The 24,050-nt window shown below is 38.7% G+C and overlaps 1 protein-coding gene across 11 annotated transcripts in view; it reads left to right on the forward strand.

Moving 5' to 3' along the window:
* Nucleotides 1–24,050, forward strand: part of LOC128733642 (ankyrin repeat domain-containing protein 11-like) — a 68,721-nt gene that overhangs the window by 12,850 nt on the left and 31,821 nt on the right. The window contains exons 1-2 of one of the 11 annotated variants that reach the window (XM_053827371.1): nucleotides 12,736–12,888; nucleotides 18,671–18,940. The exons of 1 other annotated variant lie outside the window; for it this stretch is intronic. In XM_053827371.1, coding sequence (XP_053683346.1) covers nucleotides 18,901–18,940 — 40 coding nt within the window. In that variant the 5' untranslated portion in view covers nucleotides 12,736–12,888; nucleotides 18,671–18,900. Of the gene's footprint in view, nucleotides 1–12,735; nucleotides 12,889–13,476; nucleotides 13,721–13,844; nucleotides 13,935–18,670; nucleotides 18,941–24,050 lie in introns of those variants that run through there. 9 more of the 11 variants (XM_053827373.1, XM_053827378.1, XM_053827379.1 and 6 more) reach the window with 9 other exon arrangements.

Raw genomic sequence — 24,050 nt, forward strand, 5'->3', positions numbered from 1 at the left:
ACGCACGCGTAATACGCGTAAATGACCGTGACTGAGCGCAGTAACCTTGATCATGCTGCATGCACACATCGACCCAATGAGGTGTGTTCTGGCTTTTTAAATGAACAATTAACAGAAATGCGTTAAATTTTAATCGTAACATCCTTTAGCGATTAACCGTTAACAGCACAGACTTGATCAGTCTTCAAAAAGCAGATACAAATTACACATTTACACCGAACCTCCGTTCCGGCTTAGCAGTTTCGCGTCCAATGTATTTAATTCAACAATTCATTTTTATTAAAAAAAAAGTAGCTGAATTCGCGGGAATTAGCGAAGAACTACGTTACTTTTATGTTAAACTCTATAGCATACTGCTTCTGTCACTAATTGTGGTTTTCAACTAAGTTATTCAGGTTTACGGTGAGTTACATGCCCGGTTGCTGATGTTTGATGAAATGGATATAGCTGGTTTAGGTTGCCAACTTATCCTTACAGCATCAAATATCGAATGTTGATACCTAATAATTTTCGCAGTTTCCAGAAAGGCTCCTAATGCTCGATGAAAAAGAATTAACGCGCCGATGTGACCCTCTCTACAATAGCATAATGCTGAATGCAGAGTATGATGCTTGTAATATTTAATTGTGGTTGTCGTCCCAGCTCTTGTTGTTTTGTCACTGTAAATTTCTCTTCGCGGCAGCACAATGCGGAATGCGAGACATGATTTCAGCTTAAGATTTCTAATCGCTTCTGGTTATCTGTTAATAAATTGTTGCGCTGTCCTCACCGTCGGCTTGGATTGGGAATGACGAAAAGTACTTATGGTACCATAAGTACTTAGTACTTATTACCATAAAATCAATGTCAGAGACATTTGACACATTCCACGCACTTGTACACCAAGAGAAGAAATCGGTATTTAAAACTGCATATTTCAACTCATATTATACTGGATACGAACCAGTGATTATTGAACTACAAAGAAAACGTAGTTCTCAACACAATCAACATACAGAACGTTAATTAGCACATTGAAGTGTACACATATATTAAAACATGGTGTAAAAAGCGGTATTTCTGCGATGGTGTCCCGTTACGAAATATAACTTGTTACACCTACCTAAATAATCTAAATCAAAAAGTAAATCTTACGTTAGAAAGTACATTTAACAGACATAATTTAAAACTTGTTTAATAACTTAGTCACAAACGTATTTTTTGCTAGCGGGAGCAAAATGTCAATAAAAGTCGGGTCTTCTTTTTAACGGGACACGCTGGAATTTGTCATTTGCATTGGTTAATCTCCAATGAAATCATTATACGCCAATCAACAACATTTTTAATTAGTTGACATCGTGAGATCTGGATCCCTGATATGTTTTATGTCGCTTTTAGGTAGAACTCCTCGGATAAATTATCCATAATGTTCTGCAAATCTGTAAACTTTAGTGTGCTTCGATTTGAAGATTTCGATCATAGTCTTAGCCACAAACTATCTATAAATAACGCACTTCTTGACATAAGGCTTATACAAATTTGAAAAAAGTTTATGTCACCCCCCCCCCCCTTTGAAAATTTTCGAAATGTGAAGGGGTAAAAAAATAAAGTGTCATATTAGTCTGTTGCATTTTTTAGTGAGGAGCGGATTTTTTCACAATTCAATGAGTTTACATCTCTAAATTATCCAATATGTGCATAAGTGCAATAAGTTATAGTTATCTCGTTAGTCTCGATCAACTTTCTTTCACCAACTTAGCTTTCTGATTCTGCTGCAAGTCACAGGCAACTATTGTGCTTAATCTTTAAGTGCCCGACGTCGAAAATTGGGGTGCTTGCAATCAGACTTTCGGCTTGATTCCATTTTGATTTACCTTGTTTTAAAAGAATTAGATGGAGGCTAAACTAAAAGGTTGACCAAGAAATGTGAATAGCTTCAGAGATTTGTTTTCTTAAAACATGTCGATAGCACAGCATAAGTGTTCCAAGTAATAACGTGGCAGGGACCTAAACTGCCATTTTCACACTATGGTTAGATTATGATACTATGTCGTGGCTACCGAGTTCTGAACTAGTAAGTGACACGGATTTCGATTATTAAAAAAGCAAGGTAACTAACCGAGTGACACGGAGGTTCAAAGCAAAATTCAAATGAAGGTCAAGTTATATGTTTGTGGCTCTCTAAGGTGATCCTGTGGCACTCCACTATTATCAAACTGCTTCATTTCTACCAGGATGCCTACTTCATGTGCTTGGGTCAAAAAATTTTGAAGTTTGAAAGGGTTGAACTAAAATTTAAGTACTGTACAAAATATTTGTTATAAAATTTTAATAATATGGAAAAATAAACGCTGGTTTCTTCTCTTTTGGTTATTGAAGGTGTAATGTTATTATTTTTTTCTTGCCCCCCCCCCCCCCCCCTTCAACAATATTTTGAGACCAGGACATAAACTTTTTTTCAAATTTGTATATGCCTAATTATATTGCGTTGAAGAAAAATCAAATATCACCGGCTGGCTAAGCCCCTGTCACTCGGGCACATAATTTTTATAATTTATATTCCGAATTCAGCTGAAATCGACTAACTGACTTCTTGAAAAAAGTAATCACACATTCCTGGTTGGTCTCCGACACAGATTCGCATGCATTACAAATTTCGCTCGCGATTGTGCTTCGATTTAGGTCTTCTACTCGACTCGGTTTGCAATTGTGTACGGCGGATTCAAATCAAGTTGTTAGTTTATACCCTGAATTACAAGCGAAGCGCACTAACGGAAAAGGTTGATCACCTCTTTGGCTGTTTTTTCCTTCGCACGTTGTGCGTTCACTTTTCTGCACAACCTCGTAACGGCCGCGGAAACCCGCACACGAACATCTTCTTCCCATGTAAAATAAGCACGATGACGCATTACCCTTTAAATGAGCAGTCTTGGTTGTGGGGTTCGGTGAGTTTGTTTTGGCTTTAATTAAATTAAATCTCAAATGGAGGGGAAAGTGAAACACATACCTGACAAGCAAAATCATGTTAACAATAATGTTGATGATTTTACTTCCCCAATAGAAATAACCCAAGGCAAGCAAGCAGTCCTAGTTGCGTTGGTTGCAGCAATTTTAGCAGTATTAAGGGGGCATAGTACTTTTTCAATTTGTAAAAACCGAAATTTTTTTGTTGATTATTTCGAAAGATTAACATTTTGACCACATGTGTTTGAAGTCGTTTGGATGAATTTTAAAAATTGACAAAGTTACAGCTATTTGTACCGCGCATGTCTGGAGCGATTACACAGCGAATAAAAACTTCAACGCCGTTTTTCTCGAAACCAGGTTTTCAAAGTCGGTACCATAAATATCTCAAGAACGGCTCAAGCAATTCTCATGATTCTTTTTTCGTTTCAAAGCCAACAAAATTATTTAGTGTTTGACTCATCCTTTTTTCAATATTGTAATTTTTGTATTTTTTAGAAATGTTTAAAGTCAATTTTTTCGACTAAAACCCTTACTTTTATGTTTGAATGTCCGCCATTTTGTTACGCGTTCGAATTTTAAAAAAAGGATGGGTCAAACACGAGATGATTTAATATACTTTTATGTTGTTTTGGAATTTTTCATTTCGGATAAGCCTCCCAGTGCCAATCCATGGTACCGCAATTCATGTTTTTTTGAATGACTATCTTCAAGGAGCCGTAGGGGAAAGGGGAAGAGGTTCTCATATGAAAACAAAATTGTAAATATTAGTATTAAATGTAATGTTTTGAATGCAAAAAACCTGATTCGATTGGCTTTTCGCATTATCGAGAAATAAATTTTTGAAATTAGGCAAAAAATATGGTGTAAAAAGTACTATGCCCCCTTAATAGCAGTTATGTGATTCTGGCTCAACAGAAAAATACAGTAAAATACTAAAATATTAACAAATTTTTTAGGGGCTTTTGTACTGGACTTTACTAGTATGAAACTTCATGCGCGATTTCTTTAAATCTGCGTTTTATTCAAATCTGTGTTTTTTGCTTGCACGAAACTTCAAAAACAATACTGATTTTTGGAACGTACGAGGTAGCGACGTATGTCACTTCATCAGCTTCATTGATTGATTTTTCATTCTTATTTGTTTAATTCCAATAGGTCCGTTTACCGAGTCTGCTTTGACAAGCGAATGGTCATGGGTTCGAAGCTTAGTAGAATCAGACCATTCGATGGCAAAGTGACTTTAGCATAGGTTTATTCACAGGCCCCTCACCACCCTTCCTTCGCTATAGCGCCGCAAATGCTGAAGATAAAACTTCACTTTCTTCGGCAATATTATAGATAATTACTAGCTCTACAAATGCCCCATACTCCACTTTTTCAAATTCTGCTTGGCTGAGGAGCAGTAATCAAAAGAGCCAAATCAAAGCGAAAAGTGTATGCCAAGCTTGTGTTTGGCACATAAAGTTCATTTACTGGGCACATTGCAAAAATCTATGTGTGGGACACATAGAAGCTATATATGAGAAGTTTTCTCAGAGTTTAGAAGAATCTGTGAGTGCCATTGGTTAAGTGAATGTTTAAAAAAGAAGAGCGAAATATTAAGATTCAATTCTTCATTGAATGCAATGGTGGCTTTGAAAATACGTGGACGGGGGGTTCATAAGTACAACGCCTGCAACCATTGAGACATAGAGATTTCTTTTAAGAATCACTTATGTGCATCATAATGGTTGAAATAGTAATGAATGACCAGCTCTCAGACTATTGTATTAAATATGATTATGCGTAGCTTGACATGTTTCAATAATCTTACTTTAACTAGCTTGTGGCCTTTAAAAGGGCCGTTGGGTACAAATAACATTAAAGCCAAAGCACGTACATCGCCAATATGACGTGCCATTCCAATCCCCTTCGCTTTTGACATGAACGGCAACAGGCACGGAAGTTAGCAGCGTCGATTCACTGCCTCTTGCTCCGAGAAGGTTTTACTAGTTTACTTTCACAGCTTACCGCTTGTTACATAGCAGAAAATATGGCACATACGTAAAACATCAGAGGGGTTGTGCACAAGACACGACCGCATAGGTGACGTAGGACCACGTAAGTCTCTTTGTAGCGATAGTAGGTTGTATCCATGTATATAATACCATTCTTCATGTATACAAGCTACATCCTAACGGTCATCAAAGTAGAAACATTGTATACATTCAATCCTTAACCAATTTTGGAGTTATATCCATGAATTGATTGAATCTATTTTATTAAAACGAAACCAAGTTATTAACTAAACCAAACAGTAAATAATTTGTATGATATGTTTCTACATTGAACAGTGCTTTTCCTCTGGTAATCGGTAGACGGTACGCGCGAGTTTTCAAAAAGTTGAAAATTTTGCGCAACTTTTCTGCGGCTTACAAAAGGACACGGATAAAGCATTTACAACCTGCAGACATATTGGAAGTCGCAGAAAATGTCGCCTGTGACCAGAAAACTTATTACCGTCATTGGTTGGTCGTCCACAATGGCGACCAACTTTTCCCTCGTTTACTGTGTTAATTATGGTATTAACTGGGCAAGTAAATACAATAAACTCTTCAATCGTTGTGTGGCCCTTAAAAGAACCGATTGTTTGATTATCATAACTCCTACTTGCAATAAACTTGCACTAACGCATTTAACGTAATTCTCTGTTCGGTAAATTGGAGTACCGATAACCGCTAACCAGGCACGGCTTGTTGCAACGGACCAACCGGAAAGCCTCAGCAGCTATGCGATCAACGAAACCGTTCGTGCGTGGTTCTGAATCACGATGAAATCCAAGTGGCCAGCTGCAAGTGACGTGGGATGCTTCATGCTTCTGGTCGTTTTGTTGTCGCGAGCAGCATATGTCCTCCCAATTCCAGAACTCCTGTCGCCAGATATTCCATCACGGCAGCGAAATGAGTGCTTCAGCTCCAACACACGGTCACACGGTCAGCCGCCGATGAACACGTGCACGAGTCGAACGTGACTCCCGTTTGCCCTGACAAACGATGTTGGCACTAGCCCAGCTAGCGTTTGAATAATGCTGTTCGCCGGCTTACCACGTGTTATGTACCAGAGCAAGCGACAAGAAACGACCACACCCATTTTTCATGGTCCTTCATTCTATCATCTACGTGAAATAAAAAATAGAGCATTTCAATTTCAGTCTGAACAAAAGAGCAAAGTTACCAGTGAGTCGTTCGCCTTTTGCTACCAAAGAAAAAATACGCTACGTATTATTACTGTAGCATTGGTGATGGATAAATTTGTGTTGCTAAGATGCAAAAGATGTTACTAAAACTCTTTCATTTGATTAAATCCAATTTCATTTATTTTGACGCTTGGCCGAACACATTTACTTGAAGCTAGTATACTTGTTGGCTGCAACCAGCGTCCAGCAGCAACAAGCGAACAGAAGCGCGAGAGGTGATCGGTTAAAATTATTTGATAAGAAGCGAACAATCTGATCAATCTAAGTTAAATAGAATTAAAATCAGTGAGTGAAAATTCCTCAAATCTTCATGAACATATGTTTCGTTCTTAAAAGAACGGTTTCTCGACGTGATATGCTGGAAATTGAAGCCTTCTTTTCCGTCTTCTTGGGTAGCAATAAAACAGTTTGGATGTTCGGAAAGACACTTCTCATAGCAGTGGTGACACGGGACAGCAATTTGTTCAACTCGTTATTGCGGATGGCCAGCTGCAAGTGACGATAATTCTGATCGTTTCGTTGTCGCGAGCAGCATATGTCCTCCCAATTCCAGAACTTCAGCAGCCAGATATTCCTTCACGGCAGCGAAACGAGTGCTCCAGCTCCAACATCTCGCTTGGTGAATTTGCATGTCTTCGTTGCCTTATCCGTGGGAAGCAGCAACAGCTGAAGCTCAACAATTTTCGATCGGATTCTATAGAGCGTAAATTAAATACAATCATAAGGTAGTTTAACCCATAGCTTATATCGTATATATTTCTGTCATCCGTGCTAGGGAAGCACTGACGAGGGAAGGCAAAAATATAAAAATAATTCAAATTTTCAAAATCAGTTCAAAAACAAAAATTTTTCAAATTCAATTTCAAAAACAAAATCTATAGTTTTCTATATTTTCAATATTTTCAATCGATTTCCCGATCAATTGGTGTAAATATCTTGGAAATCTATTGAAAATTGACTGAATTATAAGCCGAAGCGTGAAAACGCGTTTCTACTTTGATGACGTCATTTCCAACAAACAATCACGAAGCGAGAATTTTGGTAAAACATAGGTTCATTATTTTCAATTTTTCAATAGTTCAACATCAAGAATCCAAACTTTTCTTCATTCGGGTCAATTCTTAAAAGATTTTCCGATCGATTGGTGTAAGAATGTTGAAAATCGATCGGAAAACTTTGGCGCTATTAGCTATTAGCGCTCAAAACCTTTCATTTTTCGTGACGCTCGCATTTTTCGATTTTTTGGAATGACACCCTATCTCAAAACTTGCCGTAAGACGTAGTCCTACGTCAAAATTTCTATTTTATTTGTATGAGAGTCCTTATCCTCCTACCACAGGCATGAGGAGGCTTAAACCGTCATAAAATAAATTCCTGCCTTCTAAAACCCCCACATGACAAATTTCATTTGCTTGATTAGTTCTAGAGTTTTGAGGAAATTTGAGTTTCATTTATATAGAAGCCCCCCTCTTACGCCCTTCATAAAATTGCTCTCTTACTCTTGCCCCCTCCATAAAAATGCTGGTCATTTTATCTATCTAACGATATATAAATTGTTCAGATTCATTCAATAGTATAGTAAACAAAGACGTAGTCCTACGTCAAAAGGATTACCTTAAAACCTCATAACCTCATATTGATGCGTTTATTTGAAAAATAACTACTTTCTAACAAAAGTTTTTTGTCGCAACAAAATAAATAAACAAAAAAATTCATTTCTTAAAAAAATTATGAAAGTCTGTACCTAAGATTACGAACGCGGGATTGACGTAGAACTATAAATGTAAATAAAATTTGACAAGGCTGGACATTTATCAAATGTTCATCAATTTGTTACGCGAAATAATAATTGCGCATTGTAATAAATGCCTTATTTTTATAAATAGGGGAAAGACGTCTCAGTAAGATATTTTTCCAAATATTTTATTTTTTTATGATAGCTATCAACGTGCTCTACTCTTTAGTTGTGTATAATCTTTGTTGTCGTGCTCTACCGTCGTGCTCTTGTCTTAGAAAAAGTTTCAGTTGTTTTGGTTATAATTTCGAATTAGTTACATCCCTAAATGTGATTATGTCATTTAGTCTCATTGTTCCGCAATAGGCGGAAAGAGTGAGACGAGTATTGGACATTGAACACGCATTTGAATTCAATTTAGACATATCTTTTGGCTTCAAATTAAGGGGTCATGCTGTTTATTGAGTATATTTAGAATACCGTCATTCGGGGCGAGATTGTGCTAAATAGCATACGTTCATTTTTTGGTTGACAATAAGTCACTTTACTTTTGTCTTTACGGGAAAAGTAAATGTTTAATGTGACAAATCAAAAATAAGATGGACTAAAACTCTTGATCTTAGACCAAAAATATCGGCTAAGCGAGGGTAAGAGAGTAGAACTCACTCTCTCAATCTGTAGTTCAGCGTGTTGTTTAACCAATTACACTACCAAGCCGTCTGATAGCTTACAATCTAACATCAAATTTTGTTGCGTTATCGAACTCTGTGATTTTATCACTCATTTACACAACGGGAGTATTATTTGCCGACTCGTTTTGTACTTGCCACGCTGGCTGATAGCTTGGCTATTCGGTTAGTATATGGGAACGGTGAATCGTGGTTGCCGTCCCGTCAACAGCACCCTGCGCTGGTAGCCACCTAGTTTTTTGAGGTAGGACTACGTTTTTCGGGAAGGTAGCTGGTATAGGGGGTAATTCCAAACCATCAATTAGTATAATATGCACGCATTAATCGCCAGATAAAGCTAAAATGACCCATGTGACTCATGGTTGTGGACTGACTGTATATCTATCTTCTTCTATATCTATAAAAATGAATTTCTGTCTGTCTGTCCGTATGTTTCTTATAGATTCGAAAACTACTAACCGACCGGCGTGAAAATTTTATGCAGGGGATTTTGGGATCGAGAAAGGTTCTCATAATGGTTAGGATCCTGTCCCTCTTAAGAGGGGGGGGGGCACCTATACGATTGAAACACAAATTTTTGCATAACTCAAGGACTAATCAAGCAAACGGAATCAAATTTGGCATGTCGGGGTTTTTGGAAGCAAGAATTTTTTCTATGGTGAATTATGACCCCTCTCCAGTTTAAGAGGGGGGCTCCCATACAAATAAAATACAAATTTCCGTATATCTCGACAATCAATCAAGCAAATGGAACCAAATTTGGCATGTGGGAGTTTTTGGAGGCAAGATTTTTTTCTGTGGGGTACTGAGACCCCTCCCCCTTCTGAGAGGGGGCTCAATTACAAATGAAAAACAAATTTCCTCAAAACTGGAGAACTAATCAAGTAAATGGAACCAAATTTGGCATGTGGGGGATTTTGAAAGCGGGAATTTTGTCCATGGTGTACGGAGACACTTCCGTCCATTAATAGGGGTGAGGCTCCTACACAAATGAAACAGAAATTGCCTCATAACTCGACAACTAATCAAGAAAATGGAACCAAATTTGGCATGTGGGGGATATTAGAGGCGTGAATTTATTTTATGATGGTTTGACCCCTCACCCCTGTGGGAGGGGGATAAGGAGTCTCATACAAATAAAACAGAAATTTTTACGTAACTCAAAAACTAATCGAACTCAAGAAATTTTAGACTTTTCCATAAAACATTAGTCAAAAACAAGTCCACCAAAAACTACCTATAGTAAGATTAGATGATTCAAGGCGACCCGTCGTCGGAAGTCACTGCGAGGGGCACTGCCACTGCGGGGAGCAGCCCACTGCAGAAATAATCCCTGTCTAGGTTTATATGTTTTTCTAGATCTACTCATCTATTACTTACCTTCACTTGGGTCCAAACGAGCGAGTAAGGAGAGGATCGCCCCTGCGAAATGGTACTTTTCACAAAAAGATTTTCCGTGAAATGGTATATCCCGCGAAACTCTATATTCCGCCTTATGGTCAACCGAGAATTGGTGTTCCGCAAAATGGTTTTCGGCGAAATGTTATACAATCACGGCGAATACTTAAATGCTATCCGCTTTATTTTATCTGGCTAAGTAATGGGGGGAGTTGTTTTCTACTTTACTGTGAGAAAAAATTGAAAATTTGTGGATATACACATGCTTTCATAGTTACGTAACTGCCAAAATGAATCATCTAAGCTTGAAACTTGCAAAACTCGAGATTGTGGCAAAGATCATTCGAGATTCATGATTTATGTACAGCACAGTTTAATTTGTGGCAATACGATGTTTGTCGGTTCAGCTAGTGGCAAATAAATTTCGATTACAAAGTTGCCAGTAGATGTATAAAAGTTCAGTTTTGATGAAAGTGTTCCTGAGTCAATACGATGCGAAACGTTAACGTTTACAAATAAAACTATTGCATATTTACGAAGCACTTTCAATGACTGTATGTTTATAAGCATGCAGCGTGCTTAGTATGATGGAAGAGGAAATGATGTCAAACCTAATTTACGAAGAGTCTTTAAGAGAAATTGTTTTTGTACTGTTTCTATTTTTTCTTCGTGCGTGATTGAAGCAGATGGCCATACAATACTGCAGTATTGCGATATTTACCTCACATAGGCAATCGATAGTGTTTTGATGGTACAAAGCAAAGCAAAGCCTAGGTGTTACATTCCGTTATCGAAACTTGACCTTCTGTTTTTATACGACAGACTTCGCAGTCAGCTGTTAGAGTGCAGGGCCAGTTGCTACGATCCTATTGACTCTAACAGCCTCTCCCAGTCGGGATTCGAATATACGACGACTGGCTTATTAGACCAGCATCATACCTCGAGGCCAACTGGGGGGTTCAAGTGTTTTGATGGTTTTTTTTTTTTGTATGCCAGAAGGGCATTGGGTTAAAAGGCCACTGCGACAGTCTTAATGATCATCTTTTGTGGCAGGCCCCGATTGCTGTGCACAGTTTACGGATCGCTCATACCCATTGATGGAGTTGATTGATGGTGTTTTGATGGTACATGGATCCAAAAAATTATGGCTCAAGCATTTGAGAAAACTTAGCATGCTAGGGTAACCAATTTTGGACCCCATCTGCAGATGGATATTGATGAAAGAGTGACGCTATTTTGGAAACAAAGATGGCGACTTCCGGTTTTTGGAAAATGACCTGAAATAATGCAAAATCCCCACAATATGGGTATCAGATGAACAAATCTTCCACATGATTGTGAGAAACGTGCTGCTCGAGCCAAAGAAGCTGATCAGATGAAAGGGTTTAACGAGCAGAAGTTAAATATTGTGTTGTAACGTAGTTTTGAATTAAAAAATTACCAAGTCCCATGTACATAGACCACTATAATACGGAATAGAATGTTCATTTTGTTTCAAACCAACATGAAAAAAACCAAATTAGAAATCTACTTTTTGAAATTTTTATTGCTTGCAGAGTACATTTATGCAAAAATCTGCAAAAACAATATCTACAAAAATGGCAAATAGACCACTATAATTCGGAACGGCTCAATTTAACATTGAACTTGTTTACTATGATGAATATTACTGTGTGCTGCATGGGATGTATGTTGAGAAAAATTGCTTTTTTTCCATTATTATTAGTCTTTTTTTAAGAAGTTTTCAGCCTGCGATTGGTTCGCCTGTTATGGTTCTGGTCTGTTTGGCGACAATTTAAGGCCCTGATCTGGATAGAAATTAGATCATCCGTTTTCATTAATCACCCATAAGCAATTCTAAACATGGATTGTTTCTAGGTTAATACAAAGGAAAAGAAAGACGATTTAGTTGCAGTGCCATCACATGTAACATTCGATGTTTGCGTATAACGTAGCGAATGAACTCTCTTTTGTCAAAAAAAAACGGGACCTTGATGAATAACTTCTCAAGGTCTAAGCTGAATCCCTCCCATTAGCTTGCTCGTACACCGGGAGAAGGATCGCATTGCGTTTATGGAACGTTGGGAAAGGGCAGAAATTTTTAAGGAGTCGTTTTTTTCAAGGTTGTAGTAGCTGCTCATACGGAAAAGATTAGTGTGCATTGTTAGTGTAAGGATCTTACCGACACTGAGATTGGATTGTGACTTCGTCATCTGGAGACCAAACCAAGGCAATAGACCGAATCAATCGAGTTTCTTGTGGTCGATCGGCATAAAATATGAATCAATATAATTTTGCCAACTGGAAAATATCAATTGAGAAATTCATACAGATGAGCTGAGCTCCCCTTCCTTCGGATGATGAATTAATGCAAATTAGAATGAATATTATATACGAATGAATGGAAGAGATATGTGTGAGAGAGAGCTTTTCTGCGTTACCGGTAAATTTGATTATTTGTATTCTCCTGTGTGTTGACTGCAAATCATTCGAAGAGAGCCAATCTTGATACTCCTCTCGAAATCTTATCGAACACAACGGGAGAGATTCCTCGAGTGAATGAATCAACACCTCGCAAGTAAACTCTCTTGATTCGACTTTTGTGTATTCCAATGAGAATCACGCTCAATAAAGTCGGTTTTTGATGTGTTGTAGAAATTTTACTCTCGAACACCGATGGTTACGATGAAGTCGCACCAGCACACATCATCAATGCCGTGTTCGATCTCGTCGTGGTAACAACACCGTGCAAGAGCCGATCGCGATTGCATTTCGTTCTAGATTCTTATGTATCGGTGCTGTTGTACTGATTTAAATGTGCAATACTAGAGTATTTAGTATTAATCAAGTGTAATTAACAAGTTCTTTAGATTATAAGCCACTGCGTTAGTGTTTGTTTTCGTTTTGTTTAGTTTATCTTTCTTGTTCGTTTGATTGTGCCGTTCTTCTACGATCCCAGGCTGCATTTTTTCGGAATCTTATTATTTATTTAAATTGTTTTATAAATTTTATATGAAAAGTGGAAGTGTGAGACAACAGAGAAATTCTGAGAGAGAGAAAGGGGAAGAGAGAGAGGAAAAGAAAGAAACCGACCGGTAGTGCTGATGTGTGCACGCGCTTCTGATATCGAGAGGGAGAGTGAGGACGAGAGCATGATACGAATTCTTTTCATGCTTTGTGGCATTGTGTCGGTGTGTGCAAAGAAGATGTTACCGTTGTGTATCAATAACATTGAAATGAATCTTCATTCTTGGAGTTTGAAGAGGAAAAATAAATTAAAATCGGTTTATTTGTCAAGGGAGCAAAAGAGAGAACGGTGGCACACCGACCGATGAAAGAGTGGGACACTGGGCTTTCGGTTGGGAATCACCACCAACTGGCCGTTTCTCTGGCGTAGGGCAATCGCAAGTGAATGGTGTCAGTTGATTCGTAAGTGAAACGAGAACGGAATGATTTGTATGATGTTTGCGAATGGTGTAGAGATATAAAGGAAAGCTTCGAAGTAGGGAATTAATCAGAGTGTACGGTGTAATATACAGTGAAAATTTGAAGGCTTCTCCTTTTGCGAGCATGCATGCACACATTTGATCAGTACTTAATTTTCTAAATTATACATTGTGATAGAATTTCGATATTGAATAATCACTGACCGAAAATTTACAATCACATGTTTGAAAATGAAACCGTTGATTGAGAATAGGAGCTTATCTACTGATGGTGATACCAAGCATTACATTAACATATATTGATTGCTTGTTACTATGATAAATTAATTATCTGTGCATGATCTATTAATTCATTAAGAGTGGATGATTACCGTTCTTAGTGTTTTGACGTAAATTGACGACACTTACTATGTACATAACTAACACAGGTAGTTCGATTACTAGATCCAGGGAGTCCGTATTAAAATGTTTTGTTCGGAATTTCGGTAATTATGATGTTGTAATTGTCAGAAATATTTTTTTTATTTATAATGGATGATTTGTCAATTAATTTTCTACCAACACATTCGCTGTTACGATACCATGTGTAAACCATTCATTCTCTTACTCTTCGTTGTTTTGAAAGCTGGCGCTCTTCGTACTGTGAGATAATAGCGAAAGTTCATTCGCCCACACAAAGTTCGAGAGATCGTGAGAATAGACTTCACCGTTTGGTTGTTTTGCTCTATTACGTTTTATTTCCGTCTAGAGTAGTACTAGAGCCTCCAATGAATGTGTGTCTCACCCCATACTAGCCCAGTTTTCACGATTGTGTTAGAGAAAATGTAAACATGTATAATATTGACATTCTTTTGCAATCTTTCCCTTTCTTTTTTGCTGTTTTTGCACTTCGCCATTCAAGTTTGCTCAAGCGGGAAACGTTGGAAAGTGCTTAACTGAACGGAGTACCTTTGTATATATGGTCACGGTCAGACGTTTTTTTGAACTGAAAAGGTGCATACTATTGCCAACTGCATAGTAATTTGTAATGAGTGCACCGCCTCAGCTTAGATGAGTGAAATGCATTCATTGCCAAGTGGGTGGCGTAAAGTGAGCAAATTGAGTGCTGCTATGCACCACTTCGCTGCTTGCTGAATGCTTGTTTGATACGGTACTTGAAAAGTGCCACTGCTACTAGGAAGCTTTGCAGCTGTCTTGCTGTGTCGTACCGTGCCTGTTATCAAAAAAGAAACAGTCTCGTGCCGAGAGAGGCCACAATAGGAGAATACGCTGCTACGTAGTTATCGCGTTTACTCAGCGGCTAAATATACACACCAGCTAGTTGTTTCATTTCAATTGACATTGAGACGATGGTAATTTGTCGTAAACTACCTGTCGTCTACATACCATGTCACTTAATCTAGTTTTACACTTTTTACTCGCAGTTTAGAGTATTTTACATTTTCATGCATTGAATTTTGAAATAGTTATCTATAAAACAGTGTGCTTTAAACAAGATACTGATCACTTATAGCGTGTTCATCGAAATATTAGGAACAATAACGTAATTGATTCCCAGCCAGTTCTGTTCCGACGATTTTGCATCCAGAACAGATACCTTTTATCTGTTTTAGAGCTTCTAACAATAATTTCTCAACAAAAACTCAATCGACAAGTGTCTCTCTGATCAATATATTTAACTGTAAAAGTGACTTCTGCACTGTTATGAGGTTTCATCTAGGTAATATCAGGCCGCTGATATTCCTATATGAATGCGTAGAGTTTGTAACACAAATTTTAAGCCCGTCTCGTTTCGGGTCCACAACAAATCTCGCATCGGATAAGGAAGTGTTCGTGAAGCGTACAATTCGAACTCATGACCACTCGCTTGTCAAAGCAGACTCGGTAACCTTGCGGCTACGGAACCCTCCAAATTTCTGTTCACGTTCAACAATTGTTTGGGACTTCTTCAGGTTCCACTTGAGTTTGCCAGAGTATTTCTCAGTTGGATGAAGCTCTGGTGTGTAAGGAGGATTCTTGACCATCACCCATAGGTTGTTGGCAGTATATCCGGCTAAAATAATACGTAACAATCGTGTTCCTTCAGGAAAGATAACGGACGGGTTTTTCAGACAATCGTTCATGTATATTTCCTGGTTGACGGTACCGGGTTCAATAAAATTATTGCTTTTAAAGCCATAATCGCTATGGCCTGTCAACCGAGATATTTAATAGCAAACTTCGACAGTTTCATATGCTTGAAAATGCCTGTACAATTTTCTGGTTACCTGTAAAATTCCAGCAAGCAGCTGTTTGAAATCCACCTTGACGTATGCTTCCCCAACCATAACCACGCAATCGAACTTTGTCAATATCATCGCGTACAGTTTCCGGGATCGTGTTTTGGTCGCTCCTTACTTTTAAAAGTTTAGCCAGGATACCATCCTTCCCAGTAGCCCTATCGTTTTTCAGCTCACTAATTACCTGCTTAATCTCCTGCTGTGTTGGTAGCTCGTCAGCTTGGCCATCGCTCACAATTCTTATCCTGTTCCTGCTGATCTCTATGTTTATCCATTCAACTGCGTCTGGAAGTGCTGCTTCCACCTGGTTACTACCGAAGTTTTGTCAGTAAGCAGGGTGCCATCACTATCATTACACATCACAAGCATGGCAAAACTCCTACCTGCAGCTCTCCATTTTGTAGAAAATTCGTGTGTCGTTACTGGCGAGCCTCTCCTCTGTACCGGCGAGCACGTGCTCCTCGTACTGGCGTTTTATTAGACGTGGGTTCTGTTTTCCACGGCTCTAGCCTCTCTATACCTTTCTCTGTTCTGGCGTGTAGCCGCAGTGAGCATAAGACACCTGGCCTACTTCTCATCTGTCACTTTCTGGCATTATTTATTAAACCAGCTGTTACGCTGTCTTCCACGCGTCGTGCCTACCACTTCTTTCGCAGTCATTTCTATAGCACCAAGGAAGTTCCTCCACAGCACAGCTATATCTTCTTCCCTTTCTTCCTACTGTTCTGAGATTCGTTGATCAAGCTTTCTGGGATATTCCGCTGCCATGCCATCTGTTTCCAACGACTGGATATTAAAACGCAGCGTCAGCGCGAGCCTTCGCAGCGCTCGAAAATCTTGCGCGAATCTTACAAACGACGAGACAGTGGTCGGAGTCGCTTTTTGGTCCCCGAAAAGACCGTACATCGATGGCATCCGGAAAATGTTGTCCGTCCATCAAACATGATCGATCTGTGAACTAAAGTCTCCATTTGAATGCTTCCACGTGTGTTTCCGAATATTTAGACGTGGAAAGTAGGTGGTGCAGACGGCCATTCCACTGACCGCATCGCAATTTATAAGCCTCAAACCGTTATCATCCGTCAACAAATGTGGACGTTTTACAACAAAGGATATGTGGATATGTGGATATCCCGGTCTGCACATGTGCGACTCTGATGATGACGTTCACGTCAAGTGTTAGGCACTCTCCGTAGGCCCGCTCAAATCTGTCGTCCTTAGCATCATCAGATTTATCATTTGTTAGTGCATATACTAATTGCTATAGTTGAAGAATTTGCGCTTAATTCTCAACCTATAATACGGTCATTTATGGGCCTCCACCGGATAACTCGTTGCTTTTGCTTTCCCAACACTAGGTAACCAACTTCATGTTCTGCCTTTCTATCGCCACTGTAGTAGATGTATTTGAAATAAGTACCTTCAATTTGTACAATTTGGGTCTACTGAACGGGAACTCCCTTTCTCCTGAATTACCGCCGACCACCGGACTTCCTGAACAGCAGCGATCTTCACTCCAAGTAGATGTAGATCTCGAGCAAGCAAGCCAACTCGTGCCGGTTTATGGAGAGTTCGGACATTTCAGGTATCAAGTTTCCAATCGTTATCCATTAATATTAAAATTTGTGCATTTTACCGAGGAAAGTACTTAAGGATAGAACGTCATGAACATTTTTACGTTATCATACTTTCTGCGCAGTTATGTCTAATGCGTCCACCCTTCTGAAAATCGTTCAAAAATCCTCTACCTGTGGTTTACAGTTACTAATGTTGGCTTATCTATTCGATCCACCGAAATCCAACGATGCGATTCATCGCTGCTGCGCAAACAATTCTAATTCCATCGAAACTCTGTACAACGAAACACCTTAACGGTTTCATGTCCCATTTGACCTGCCCCAATTTCTCAGCGGGAAGCAACGACTAGTAGCACCATTCGGAAAACGAAATCACCACCAAGTGGAATGTAGAAGGGAACAAAGAACATTTATATACGATACGTACGGCACAGTGTACCGTACACTACAGTACCCGTTTCGTTGTACAACACCGACGCGTGCCCCGTCGAGAGGACAGTTTTCTGTCTGGGCACTAAGTTTGCTTACGTCATCAGATTCGGTTACGAAGCAAGAATGCAAATTCCGTACTTGTTCACTATCGGTTGTATTATTTATTTTCACCTTAACGCAGGCCCGGGGTCGTTGCGGCCGGCGGACAAATAAAGCGAGGTTATATTGAAAGTGCCACTACGTGTTCTCTTACCATTATCGTCTTATTGCAGTTTTTATAGTTTTGTCGTTTCAGAACATCATAAAACGAAATTGCTAGTAATACTTTAAAGTTCTGAGTGAAACATGAATGTCGTTGACTGTGCTATTCCTATCTGAGGGTGTATATTTCGATTCTCTAATTGCGTTTTTGCCAAGTTGAAATTGCATATAAGAAATCACGACAACTTGTTTCCGTGAGGTTTACTGATTCAGTCGGCCAATATTATTAAACCCAAAAGCACGCCACAGATATTGCAACAAGCTGCTTTGCAACGTGATTCATGGCCATTGGTGTGAATGTGACGGTGAAAGAGAGAAAGACAGAGAGTGCGCGGACGATCATCTATTTGAGTGGATTCGCGGGTCGGGCGTAGTGTGATAAGGTGACCATCGCTGAGGCACGTTTGTGCTCACTTACATATGTATTTGAACAACTGGAGCTCCGCAAACTTCCATGCAATGAGCGGATGAATGAGAAAAGAGCGGCATGGGCGAATGGATAGCGTGTCTTTGAGCTAGCCGTCAGCGTCAGAAAGAATCGAGGCAAACAAACGGATGAAAAATAGTGGTGTCATTTATTATAATGTTTATTTCGATGTATTTATATTTTCCATTTTCATATTTCTGTCTCGATTCATTCGCTGATCGTTTTAACAAAATTCCCAATGCCAGACCAGTGTTCCACTGACAAGTGTATTTTGCTAGAAGACGGCAATCCGCAACCAGTCATTAGAGATGCAGACTCAGTGAAAAAATAATAAACTCTGAAAGGACATACATCAGTTAATCGAACTGGAAGCAACTGTGTTCGTTAGAGTGATATTTGTAGCATAATAAAGCTGAAGGTTTCGAAGGGACTATCTATCCATAATTGCCATTAAAGTGATTCCACAAACTGCGTCATGCAACGACGTACGCCAGCATCGTCGCAACAAAATAAAGGTAATTAAATATTGGTTAGAAGTATTTGTGCACTGGATCACTGGTTACCTATGGGACAGAACGATTTCCTCGGGTACCGTAATTTGGTGGCAAATAAATTGATTACGTTTTCAGAAAATTATTAATATTTTCGTAGTTTTTAGTTTATTTTATTTTGAATTATTTTTTAAACTAGTACTGATGCCACGGTCATAAACAGTAAGGGAAATCTCTGTTGAAATTTTTTGTTAAATATTAATTCAAAAATGTTTTACTAGAAAATTTCAAAATATTGCTTTAATTTAAAATTATGAGTTTTCAAAAACTGAGGGTTGTTTTATTTGTACATATTGCCCCCGAACTACGGTACTACTAGTATATTAAGCACTTTGTTTTATTCACGGTTTACCCAAGCTTATTAATAAACTGTTTACACAAAGAATAATTTAGTGCAAAATAGATCATCCGCTGCCCCAGTACTTCTCTAATTTCAAACTAAATTTGAATATATGACTTATATGAAACGTTCAATTCCTTTGCGTTCATTTCCTTTGCGGAATATGAAAACTAGAAAAAATATATTAAACGCGAACGACATTCCATCGTTTTCAAAAAGTGCTACGTCCTTCGTAAATCAGGTTGGGCATAATCTCCTCTTCTATCCTACGAAGCACGCTGTGGGCTTATAAACTTACGAAATACGCTTGCGCCCGTTTATGCGGATAAACAGGCGTTCTATTAAATGTTTATTCCAATAGTTTAGCGTAAAAATCACACTGCTAGTAGTAGCTGCATTCTCCGTAGCACTCAAAACGTTAGTTTTTCTTACTTACTTAATCAGCTCCAGACCGTAGTGTCCTCTGCTGTACGAAGAAGTCGTCTCCATTCCAGTCGGTCCATGACCGCAATTCGCCATGAAAATTAACTTTGAATTAGTTTAATCACGTTGTATGCTAATGCAAAAAAAACTTTATACAGTAAAGCTTTTCACTGGTTTCGTATTTTTCGACTATCGGTGTGCTCATTTGTACGCATTCTTGGGTAAATATGGCCGATGGCTGCGCAAAAATATGATTAAATAGATTATTATTTTTGTGTCGTAGAATGGTTTTATGTATAAAAAGAACATATATTATAATTAAAATGAAAAATTCCACAGGTTTTCACAGAGATTTGCATGTTTTGTGAGATCGTCAAAAAATTATATTTATTTCAACTTCACTCAATTTTTCCTTATCAAAGCATCTCTTGAGCGCATCAATTTTATGAAAGTAAAATGGCAAAGTTCACGATAAATTTAAAATTGCATTTCAGTTTGTATTATTTGAACGCTACAGTATTTGCTTTGATTGATTGATAAATTACCGCAATATATTTTAGCCATTCTATCATGCGAAAAAAATCTGACATTATTTTGCTAATAAATACATAACTTCAGGGAAATATCAGAAAAAAATTTCGTCAACAGCGCAAAATAAGCTTTTCTGTTGGTAGTACAAAAACCATGCAACGCATACGCGTCACTTTGAAATATTTCACAAACATTTACATTTACATTTTAGCTCATTTCTTGTGCTTTTTCAATCGTAAATTGGTATTAAATAAGTACGAGAAAACGAAAATTCAGCAATCAGCTTTGTTTTAAGTCTGTTATCAATTCTTATTTAAAACTAATTGTGTTACTTGGGAACTAAATCACCAGCTTTAAAAGCACTGAAGTCAGTTTGTTGTACAGTGGACTCTCGGAAAAGTTAATCGATTGGGAAATGGGTCGATTAACTTTTCCGAGTAGTCCTAACCATCATTGAAAATGATAAATACAAAGGCGAAAGACGCATTCCAGGATATAGGATACACATTTTTATGTATTTAGAAGTTGTAATAGAAAGCAATATGTAGTAAGATCTTAATGAAATAATACTTAGTTCCTTTTAGTAAGTTTAAAATAGTCGGTTCACTAGTTACTTTTGTTTTTTCATAGACTGCGACTACGTTTTAATAATGTTCGCGCTTATTTTTAGTTCCTTCTTTTGCTTTTAAAATTCAATCTGAGTTTGAGCTTTTCCAGTATGTTATCAATAATCCTGAAGTAACTATGTGCCCGTTTTGAACTAATGTTGGCTGTCCGGTACAAGAGTTTAATTTATTCCCAGTTATGGTGCGACTCTGTATGAAACTGTGGAAAGGCAACAATAAACCGAAAAATGAGAAATAAAGATTGAAGGTAAACACACGTGTGTGGACGAACACTTGGACAACCAATAAATTCAAACTCTCAGAAAAGTTAAGGCAAACATTAACTTTTTAGAGCGTTGCATGAGAGCTGATATTTGCTTAACTTTTCTGAACAATTAACTTTTCAGAGAATTAACTTTTCCGAGAGTCCACTGTATATCTTAACTGGCTGCGGAATGCATTCAATTGCTACTGCAAAAATGGATCAATGAAAACTTTCATTAAACTAGAACCATTCGATGGGCCTCAAAATGGAATTAAACAGGTGGTAAATATCAGTAATAGACAATATATGGAAAAATAATTACAGTCCGACACAGAGATTTATACCACTTAACAAAAGAATAACTCAAAAGCTTCTTAGTTAGGATTTAGGTACTTTCTGTGGTCTCATAACAGGCCACTGTGCAAGTAATTCTCCTGAAGGGCTCCATAACCGCAAGGTTTCCGAGTCTGCTTTGACAAGCGAGTGGGTGACTTTAGCATCGGTTTATTCTCAGGCCCCTCATGCACTTCCTTCCTTCCTGAATTCTACACTACACGGTGAATCCTCATGACAGTGCAAAAGTTCCTCTTATAGCTAAGTGTACTGGTTAAGGGAATACAATGAGTCCTTGCCAGGGACGTCTATAATATGGGACAGATAGAGATCTCCACAACCTTCTAACAGCATCTATAAAACCATTATACTGCTAAGTGGCCTTAACAGCAAACGCCATAACTCAACAAAGCTTTTCGTTTATAAGAGGTGTTGTTCCGGGTTAATGATACACACTAGGCAGTTCTATGAAGGGCCAATCTCATAAAGAACACACTGAAACCTGATACGTGTAGAGACGTGGAAGGAAATTTGATCACAATCGAGCGCTAGGTGGTCAACAGGTTGAAACAGTTTTTTGATGGCAGTATAACAGAAGGAGATGGAAAGGGGTTAACCTAGGAGTGCCTACAAACGATAAAAGCGTGCCGGCTCCCTAACTCGAAGCGATCAAGTGAGAAATCAGTCAGCTGAAGAATAATAAAGCTGTCGGAAGCGACTGAACTTTGAAATGGAAAGAACCACTAGCAGCAGCACTTCACTGGATAATTTTTAGGATTTGGGAGGAATAGAAACTAGCAGAGGAGTGAGTGTCCTATCAATAAAAAGGGCAATCGGCTAGATTGTAGTGGCTATTGCGGCATTGCGCTGGTCAACGTCACCTACAAGGGGCTCTCTCAGATTTTGTTACGTCGTCTATCCTCAAGAGCAAGAGAAATCGTAGGGCAGCATCAGACGGGTTTATATCAAATTTTCACTCCTATAAATTTTCCAGAATTGTCAGGAGTATAACGTGCCACGCGTTATATTTACGTGGATTTCAGAACAGCATACGATAAAGTCGAGCGCGAACAGCTATGAAAAATAATGCACGAAAACGGTTTTCCGGTCAAACTGACGCAGCTGATGTGTTACGTGCATGTTTCGGGGGCACTCTCAACTCCTTTCGAATCGTGCAGAGAGTTGCGGCAAACGGATGGATCGTTCAGTATGTTATTTAACGTCGCTATTAAAGGTGTGATTCGGCGAGCGGGCATCGAAGAGAAAGAAACATGCTTCGGCAAAAATAGCCGCCGCAGATGACCTTGACAGCGTTGCTAGAAACTTTGGGACGGCGGGGACAATCCAAACCAGAATAAAAAAGGAAGCTATGAGGATTGGATTACAAATCAAACCGTCAAAAACCAAATATATAATAGGAAGTGACTCCAGAGAAAACAGCGTTAGTCCCTTCGGACAGTGACTATTGACGGCGATGAACTGGAAGTGATTGATGAGTTCGTATGTTTGGGATCTCTGATCACTGCCGACAACAATACGCGGAGAATGTCACAGGTACTCGAACTGCAGGCACTCCTTGGAGAGAATACCATTGGGCGAAAGTCGGTCACGTTGCAAAGATGCAGGACGACTGTGCCTTGACATCTTTTCTCTTCACGAACTCCACTGCCACCAGGAACTCGATCAGGTTGAAGCCGACTTGCGTGTGCCGACCGAGTACAGTGGAGAGAAAATTTTGATACGGCAAAAGCCACTACGGCTGTATGCTGCCAGAAATAAAAACTAAGAGATGTGGCGCTTTGTCGTGGTAATACAAGCAACTAAATTAAATTCACTTTTTTAACTGTTTTATGATGGTTTTGTCGGTAGCTATAAGTATTTTTAACTCGTATCAGCTTGGTATTGCGTAATACCTTGATGATAAAACCAGAGGAGACGGCTGACACCGCAATAAAGTTTGAATAAAATCCAAATTAAACCTAGCAGTTTTAAAATTGTTACTTGGAATAAAGAATAGGAAAAGCGCGATTAGGAGAAGGAGAGAAAGAACGGAGAGAGCGATGAAGATAAAATACAGAGAGAGGGATATAGAGAAAAACAAAGGGATGGAGAGAAAGTACAAAGAGAAATGGAGCGAAAGTAGAGAGAGATGTAGTAGAGAGCGCAGACAGAGATCAAGAGAATGGAGAAAGACGAGGGAGAGAGAGAGAGATCTGAGGTTTTTTATGAAAAAAAGTTTGCGGTTATAGAATGTTTCGTACAATAATATTTTTGCTGCCATAGAACTACGTCTTACAGCAGTTCGCCAAAAACTTTTTTGCATCGCACGTATAGCTCTTGGCGGATTTTGTAAACATAAAAAGGCTGCAATCGTTGATTGATAACATTTAGTCAATTTCTAACGCACGTACATGCAGTTTTTTCACCCCAAAAAAGGGTCTCGATTTTGGCACGGTTTCTATTTTGGCAACATAGGCGACACGCATTTGTTGCCAAATTGGAAATCCTACAGTATATGCTAAATAATGTTTTTTATTTCGACGCAAAAGCTTTGTGTAAAAATGGCCAATCACCAAA

Source organism: Sabethes cyaneus, chromosome 2 (genome assembly GCF_943734655.1).
Source record: "Sabethes cyaneus chromosome 2, idSabCyanKW18_F2, whole genome shotgun sequence".
Taxonomy (NCBI): Eukaryota; Metazoa; Arthropoda; class Insecta; order Diptera; family Culicidae; genus Sabethes; species Sabethes cyaneus.